Raw genomic sequence first — 8,254 nt, forward strand, 5'->3', positions numbered from 1 at the left:
AGCCAGGATGGGCGGAGCTGCTAGCCCTTCCTCAGCACCATCTGCGTGGGGCTAGCGTCTTGTGTAAGCTTCTTGCCTCTGCCCCCACTTCAATCCCCACCCCCCCAACACTTTCCCCCTGCTCCCGCCCACGCTCAGCGCCAGCCACTTCAGAGCAGGAGCGAAACGAGGGGCAGCCCCGCGCTCCGCCTCCCCGCCCGCCTTGGCACTGCTGCCTGATCTCTCCCTCTCTCTCCCCCCTCAACTCCTCAGCCCCAGCGGTCGAGCTGCTCACCGAGGCGCAGAGGCGGCGATGGGCTGAGCCGGGGGGGCCCAGGCGGCGGCAGCTGCGAGTCCGCGCGGCGCGAAGTTCCGTCCAGATGCGCGCGCGGCCCGGGGGCGGCGGGGCAAGGCGGGCAACGGCTGCGCCGCCGCCGCCTGCCTCAACCTGAGGAGGGGGCTCGGACCTCCACGGAGCTGTGCGTGTGTGCACGCGTCTGTATCTATATCTGTATACGTAGCCCTCGGGCTTGCGTGGATGGGCAGCCCCTTCCCTTCCGGAGCCCCCTGAAGTTGTGAGCGGGCAGCACTGCAAGGGGCAGTGGCCGGCCCTAGGGGCTCCCCAGGGAGGCAGCGGTGCTAAACAGCTGGAAGCCGGAGCAGTCCATGCGGAGAAGTAGCCGGGACGGAGCTGCCCCCCTGCCCCGCGGCCAGCTGTTTCCTATCCAAGAGGGGTTGCTGGTTTTTCTTTTTTGGTTTTGGTTTTGTTTTGTTTTTTTCCACTGCGCTTCTCACCCCTTGCTAAGGTAAGAGGCTGGCTTTGAACTTGGGGGCGCATGGGGGGGTGGGGGGAAAAGGAAGATGTTTGGCTGCTCTTAGAAGCGGGGAGACGAGCCAAGCCAGATGCGCCCAGATGTTGAGTTTAGCCAGTGTGCAGTTGTTGGCAAAAAGCAAACTTGTTTCGAGCTGTCCTGCCAGGCAAACCTGGGCTCTTGGCGCCTCCTGGCGGCTGCAGACGAGGAAGCAACGTCCTCCAGGAAAGGGAGACCGTATGGCTGTGTTTCCCAACCTTTTCCAGCCCAAGGGACGCTTATATTAATCCTTTTTTTTCCCCCTCAGCACACCTGTTAAGGCATTCCCCACCCGCATACCTGTTGTAGCCCTTTTAGCTCATTGCCATGGCAAAATTCTGCGGCACACCTGTTAGTTTCTGACCGCACACTTCTGTGCTGCGGCACGCTGGTTCAGAAACACTGCTGTAGGATACCAAACTTGTAAGAAATGAATGGATGTGCATACTGTCCCTCCCTGCAGCAAAGGAAGAAAGCCTTAGGGAGACTAGGTTTCATGCTTATAAGAAGGGCTCGTGGACCTGTGAGATGTAGGATCTGTAGAAAAGAAAGTTTCCGAGTATCTAGGTCAAATTTTACACAGCTAGTTTTTAACAACTTCTCCTTTCAGTGAGGGGCTCAACCAGACACATTTTGGAGCTTAGCTTGGAGGGCAGTGCTACTGACTGGGGAGCATGACTTATGAGGAGAGGCTGAGGGAACTGGGATTATTTAGTCTGGAGAAGGCAGGGGGGATTTAATAACAGCCTTCAAGTACCTGAAGTGATGGAGCCAGACCGTTCTCCGTGGTGGCAGATGACAGAACAAGGAGCGATGGTCTCAAGATGCAGCCAGGGAAGTTTAGGTTGGATATTGGGAAAAAAAACTTTCTCACTAGGAAGGCAGTAAAACACTGGAACAGGTTACCCAGATGTGGTGCAATCTCCATCCTTGAAGGGTTTTATGCCCTGGGTAGACAAAGCCTTGGCTGGGATAATGTAGTTGGGGATGGTCCTGCTTTGAGCAGAGGGTTGGACTGGATGACCTCCTGAGGTCCCCTTCAACCCTTAATTTCTATCATTCTGTGATTTTTAAAGGAAGTCTTACAAATGTGTCTGCTTTGCTGTAGCAGGCTAAGGTAATTAGATAATCAAATACTTTGAGACCTTGCAATTTAAGACGGCTGTGAGGGGAAAGGAGAAGAAAAGTGGCATAAACTTGTTACCTTACAGTTGGTTCCATTCTTATTCTGAAGCTAATTTTGTGAGCAAGCTTTGGCATGCTTTCTCTTTTGTGATTTCTGTAAAATAGCATAGTACTTAACTGTGTTTGAATAGGATGTAATTCCTTGTGATTTTATTTTCAATATTTTTAGACTATGTCAGATGTTTGATACAGCCTCAGAAAACATTTTTTCTTTGTGTTTCCACAGAAGTGATCAACATGCAAAGTGAACTGAAAACTGAAACTGCTCTCTGGGTGCATAAACTTTGGTTTTGTGCCCCTTTCAAGTGTTTTACTTCATGATGGGGAGAAAAGGATTATCTGAAACATTGAGACAAAGGTTGGGTTTCACTGGTTGAAGATGTGATGAAGATTGTAAAAGAAGACATGAAATAACTTTCTTTATTGGTCGGGTATTAATTTTAAAAAAATCACAAACAGAAATGAATAGTAATTAATAAATTGTTCTGCTTGCTAGGAAAGAGAGAGAAAGAGAGGCTGATGGAGGACTTTTGCTGATCTTCCCCCATTCTCATCTATCCCAAAGAAAAAAATGAAGATAAACCTTTGTTTACAACTTGAGAGAACAGGCAGACTGGGAAGAGTAACTTCAGTATCTGGGTATATTATACAAAGCACTGTACACTGCCAGATTCAGCAAACATTAGTTTGAATAAAAATTATGATTTCATCATCAGTCCAAGTTTTTGCCTACTCTAGGAATGACATTTAACCTGAATGTTAGAGAGAGAGATTTTTTCATTAAATGTGTGATTTCAATTATTATTCTAAAGTCAAGGATTTTTTCCCAGTGTTTTTCAGCTAGAAAGACATTAAGTTTTTTGGTCCCTTGAATATATATAATTGGCCTATTTTACATGGAATTTTTTGTGTTTTTAGAACTCCTGTGTTGTTCTCCATCATTGTAGTTGTGCAGAATAGAGACAGACAAGGCATCTAGGATTCAACTTTTCTGCTACTGCTAGTGTTTTCAAAAGTGTGCTTCAGCTTGAGCATCCACTGAATTCTATGGCATGATTTGGTCTTTTTTTTTTGTTTAAAGGAAAAACATGCCTTAAAAGATTCATTTTATAACCTAGTCAACCTTTAATATCTGAGCATAGTGTTTTGTAAAGAGATGCATGCCTGAAAAGAAAGAACTGCCTAATGGATCATGGCTTTGGTGTTTACAGGACATACCTTATTTCTAGCATTAGTGTTGTTTGCTGTCTCCACTTTTGAAGAATCTGTAAGCAATTTATCTGACTGGGTGAATTTCACAGAAAATGTGGATCAATATGAGAAGCAAAAACTGCATGGTTTCAGTGCCAGCCAGAAGCTGAGAAAACCTGTTCTTCATCCAAGCCTGTATTTTGATGCTGAAGATGTACCAGCACTGAGGCAGAAGTCCCGCACAAGTCATTTGCATCTGTTTAGAGCGATTAGAAGTGCAGTGACAATTATGCTATCCAATCCATCATACTACCTACCTCCACCCAAACATGCCGATTTTGCTGCAAAGTGGAATGAGATTTATGGCAACAATCTGCCTCCCTTAGCATTTTACTGTTTGCTGTGCCCAGAAGATAAGGCTGCGTTTGATTTCACTCTAGAGTATATGGACAGAATGGCTGGCTACAAAGACTGGCTGGTTGAGAATGCTCCAGGAGATGAAGTGCCACTTGGCCATTCCTTAACAGGTTTTGCCACTGCTTTTGACTTTCTATATAACTCCCTGGGTAGTGTTAGAAGACAAAAATACCTAGAGAAGATATGGTCTGTGAGTGAGGAAATGTATGAATATTCAAAGGTCCATTCTTGGGGGAAGCAACTTCTCCATAACCACCAAGCTACTAATATGCTAGCATTACTCACAGGGACCCTGGTTACTGGGGTGGGCAAAGAATCTCAAGCAAATATTTGGAAACATACTGTGGTTGATGTGATGGAGAAAACTATGTTTCTACTCAATCATATTGTAGATGGCTCTTTGGATGAAGGAGTAGCTTATGGTAGTTATACAGCTAAGTCAATAACCCAATATGTTTTCCTGGCTCAGCGCCATTTTGGTATGAATAACTTAGAGAACAACTGGCTGAAAATGCACTTTTGGTTTTATTATGCCACCCTGCTGCCAGGCTTTCAGAGGACTGTGGGTATAGCAGATTCTAATTATAACTGGTTTTATGGCCCTGAAAGCCAACTGGTTTTCTTGGATAAGTTTGTAATGAAGAATGGAGCTGGCAACTGGCTAGCACAGCAGATTAGGAAGCATAGACCCAAGGATGGCCCAATGGTGCCATCTACTGCACAAAGATGGAGCACTCTTCACACTGAATACATATGGTATGCTGCAGAACTAACACCTCAGCCACCTCCTGGCTATGGCACTGCTAAGATGCATGTGTTTCCTAACTGGGGAGTTGTTACTTATGGGGCTGGGCTACCAAACACTCAGACCAACACCTTTGTGTCTTTTAAATCTGGAAAGCTTGGTGGCCGTGCAGTCTATGACATTGTTCATTTTCAACCATATTCCTGGATTGATGGGTGGAGAAGTTTCAATCCAGGGCATGAACATCCAGATCAGAACTCCTTTACTTTTGCTCCTAATGGACAGGTATTTGTATCAGAGGCTCTCTATGGCCCTAAGTTCAGTCATTTGAATAATGTGCTGGTGTTTGCCCCATCACCAACAAGCCAGTGCAATCAACCTTGGGAGGGACAACTTGGTGAGTGTGGACAATGGCTTAAATGGACTGGTGATGAGGTTGGAGATGCAAGTGGGGAAATTATCACAGCATCCCAGTATGGAGACATGATGTTTGTGAGTGGTGAGGCAGTATCTTCCTACACTTCTGAAATGAAACTGAAAAGTGTATATCGTGCTCTTCTACTTTTAAATACTCAGACATTGCTAGTAGTAGACCATATTGAAATGGAGGAAGACTCTCCCATCAGCTCTGTCAGTGCCTTCTTTCATAATCTTGATATTGATTTTAAATATATACCTTACAAGTTTAAGAACAAATATAATGGAGCTATGATGGATGTGTGGGATGCTCATTATAAAATGTTTTGGTTTGACCATCATGGCAGTAGCCCTGTTGCAAGGATACAAGAGGCAGAGCAAGCAGCCGAGTTCAAGAAGCGATGGACTCAGTTTGTAAATGTCACCTTTTCTATAAAAAACAATGTAAAAAGGATTGCTTACCTGTTCTATGGACCTTATGTCAATGTTTCTAATTGCAGGTTTATTGATGATTCTAAATCTGGATTTCAGATTTCTCTGAATGTCAACAACACTGAGAATATTGTTTCTGTTGTGACTGACTATCAGAATCTGAGGACGAGGTTCAATTATTTGGGATTTGGTGGCTTTGCCAAAGTGGCTGATGAAAGCAAAGTTATCAAATTTGGTCTAGGCGCTGAAGCTGTGGAGAAGCATATAACAAGTGACAGGACAGTTTTCCCATTTGGATTCAAAGTGAATATGATAGCAGGGTTAATTTTGGGTATTAGTTTGGTAATACTGGCTTTCCAGTGGCGGTTTTATATTTCCTTCAGCAAAATGTTGCGTTGGATCCTTTTACTGGTTATCATCCTGTGGCTTATTGAACTGGTGGATGTGTGGAGCACTTGCACTCAGCCTATCTGTGCAAATTGGAATAGTGACACAACAAGTGTGGAACCTGATACCAGCAATAGAGCCAAACAGTCAGAAAGAAACCCTGTTGTTTTGCCAGATGTTGTAATTACTTCACTTCCAGGTTCTGGAGCAGAAATTTTAAAGCAACTTTTTTTCAACAGCAGTGATTTCATATATATCAGGATTCCCACAGGATACCTTGATGTCCCAGAAACTGAATTTGAAATTGACTCATTTGTTGATGCATGTGAATGGAAGGCATCTGATGTCCAACATGGCCATTTCCGTCTCCTGCGAGGCTGGCTCCAGTCTCTAATTCAAGACACCAGACTACATTTACAAAATATTCATTTATATGAAGCCAGCAGAACTAAATTAGCTCAACATTCTACCATAAGCAAAGACAGAAAGAGGAGATCTAGAAAGAGAGAATCTTTGTCAGAACAAAAAAGCAAAATGAGAGGAAACGTGGACAAAGATGCTGAATACATCAGGGAACTGAGGCGACACCTCGTTTATTATCCAAATGCACGTCCTGTACTTAGCTTCAACAGTGGGAGCTGGACATTAAAGCTTCCTTTCTTTCAAGAAATAATAGGGCCTTCAATGAGGGCCTTGTATGTAGTAAGGGACCCTCGGGCATGGATCTACTCAATGTTGTACAACAGTAAGCCAAGCCTCTACTCCTTGAAAAATATTCCCCAGCACTTAGCCAAGCTGTTTAAAGTAGAAAATGGTAAAGTAAAGTGTAGTTTAAATTCAGGCTACACCTCTGAATATGAATCACTGAGGGAAGAACTCTCAGCCTCTAATTCAAATCCAGTTTCTGTGCTGTCTCATTTGTGGATAGCAAACACAGCAGCAGCACTGAGAGTAAATGGAGATTTGCTGCCAACAAATTATCAGCTGGTCAAGTTTGAAGATATTGTGAATTCTCCCCAGCAGACAGCTGAAACAATTTTTGCTTTTCTTGGTATTCCTCTCTCTCCTGCTAGCTTAAACCAAATATTGTTTGCCACCTCCACCAATCTCTTCTACCTTCCTTATGAAGGAGAAATATCAGCAATTAGTATCCATGCTTGGAAACAAAACATGCCTACTGAAGAAATTAGACTGATTGAGGACATCTGTTGTTCCCTAATGGACCACTTAGGATACCCAAAGTTTACAGATTAAATGCTGCAGGCCAGCAGTAATTTGCACTAATGATCCCCAACTCACCAGTTTGTTAATAAGATTAGAGAAGTTTGTTTATTCTTGTAAAATGTGTGTACAGTCTGTTACATGCAGAGAGAGATTATTTTAAAAAAAATAGATACTTGTTCTCGCAGGATTTTTTTTACACTTGTAACTACTTTTGCTGCCTTTCAAATAAAGCTGTGTGAACCTTAATAAAATTACTAGCTGGGAATGGTATAGCTCAGGGGGGGTGGTAATAGGATATGGAACCTTTCACTTCCAGGCTACCAATAGCAACGTTGGGTCAGGTTTGATGATATATTGTGGCTGAATTTCACTCCATCAGTGGTGCAAACTAACCATAAGTTTGGTTAGACTAAGTTTATGGCTGTCCTGCATCACTTTCATTGCAGAAAGGAGTCAGCATTCCAATTAAACTAGTTCCTAATCCGCTTATTTGCAGGATTACATGGCAATGAGTTCTTTGCTATAGCTATTCTTTGGAGAAAGAGAAGACTTCAATCTGCAGGCCTATCCATTTGGTACTTTTTGTGAAGAGAAAATAAACACTGGGAAAAAATAAAGACCCCCCCCCCCAAAAAAAAAAAAAAGAAAAGAAAAAACCCCGAAATAAAAAAAGAATCCTACAAAACCCCATAAATCCAGGAGTAAATTTTCAACTGGGAAGCTTCTAATGGATTTTATCCAGCTCTGGTGCAATTTTAGCCTAATAAATTCTGAATGGATTTGAAAGCTTCTAATGTCTGCACTATTGCTGCTGCTGCCTTATCCAGCTTCTTATCTAAGAGAAGCTCAAGAACATCTTATTTTTCTTCCTAAACTCATCCTTTCTTCATAGTTGGTTGCACTCTCAGGCATCTTCTCTGTTGCTGACCCTTGAGTGTAAATTCTCAATTTCCTAATGCCAGTAACAAAACTGTGTGCCTCACTGAGTGGAAATAGTGAATATAACCATCAATGGTACATGTTACTGTGGGCGCATCTACATGTGTGCTTTACTGCTAATTAGCTCCACAGTAAAATGTTCCCATGTACACATGTGCCAGTATTAGGGTACACTAAATGACTTAACTGCATCGTAAGATAGTACTTTTGGGGATAGTACTGTTTTACAGCAGAGTACTTAACTAGGCTGAAACACGCATTTAGACAGTGACAGGGGTTGACTGGGGCACAAGGTTGCTAAAGTGTAGGGGATGCCTCACATTAGCCTCATGGCTCTGCAGGTTCTGCACCCTTGTGCTGCAGCTAACCCCTCCACTGGTTCATGCTGCCACCCAGACCCCGGGGCTGACCCCCTGAGCCTGCTGCCAGCCCAGGGCTGCTCTGCCTTGGCTCACACTGTGGCACCCAAGAGCAGCTGACTCCAGCT

At 43.8% G+C, this 8,254-nt stretch overlaps 1 protein-coding gene across 1 annotated transcript; it reads left to right on the forward strand.

Moving 5' to 3' along the window:
• The first annotated feature begins 213 nt into the window (after window positions 1–213).
• Window positions 214–7,477, forward strand: DSEL (dermatan sulfate epimerase-like). Its single transcript, XM_019545321.1, has 2 exons — window positions 214–785; window positions 2,242–7,477. The coding sequence occupies exon 2, from the start codon at window positions 3,208–3,210 to the stop codon at window positions 6,856–6,858; it is 3,651 nt and encodes a 1,216-aa protein (XP_019400866.1). The 5' UTR covers window positions 214–785; window positions 2,242–3,207; the 3' UTR covers window positions 6,859–7,477.
• Window positions 7,478–8,254: the final 777 nt, after the last annotated feature.

Source organism: Crocodylus porosus, unplaced genomic scaffold, assembly GCF_001723895.1.
Source record: "Crocodylus porosus isolate Cpor-Errol unplaced genomic scaffold, CroPor_comp1, whole genome shotgun sequence".
Lineage (NCBI taxonomy): Eukaryota > Metazoa > Chordata > Crocodylia > Crocodylidae > Crocodylus > Crocodylus porosus.

Coding starts and splice junctions, on each gene's coding strand:
- DSEL (XM_019545321.1), top strand. CDS start 3,208: ATGGCTTTGGTGTTTACAGGACATACCTTATTTCTAGCATTAGTGTTG.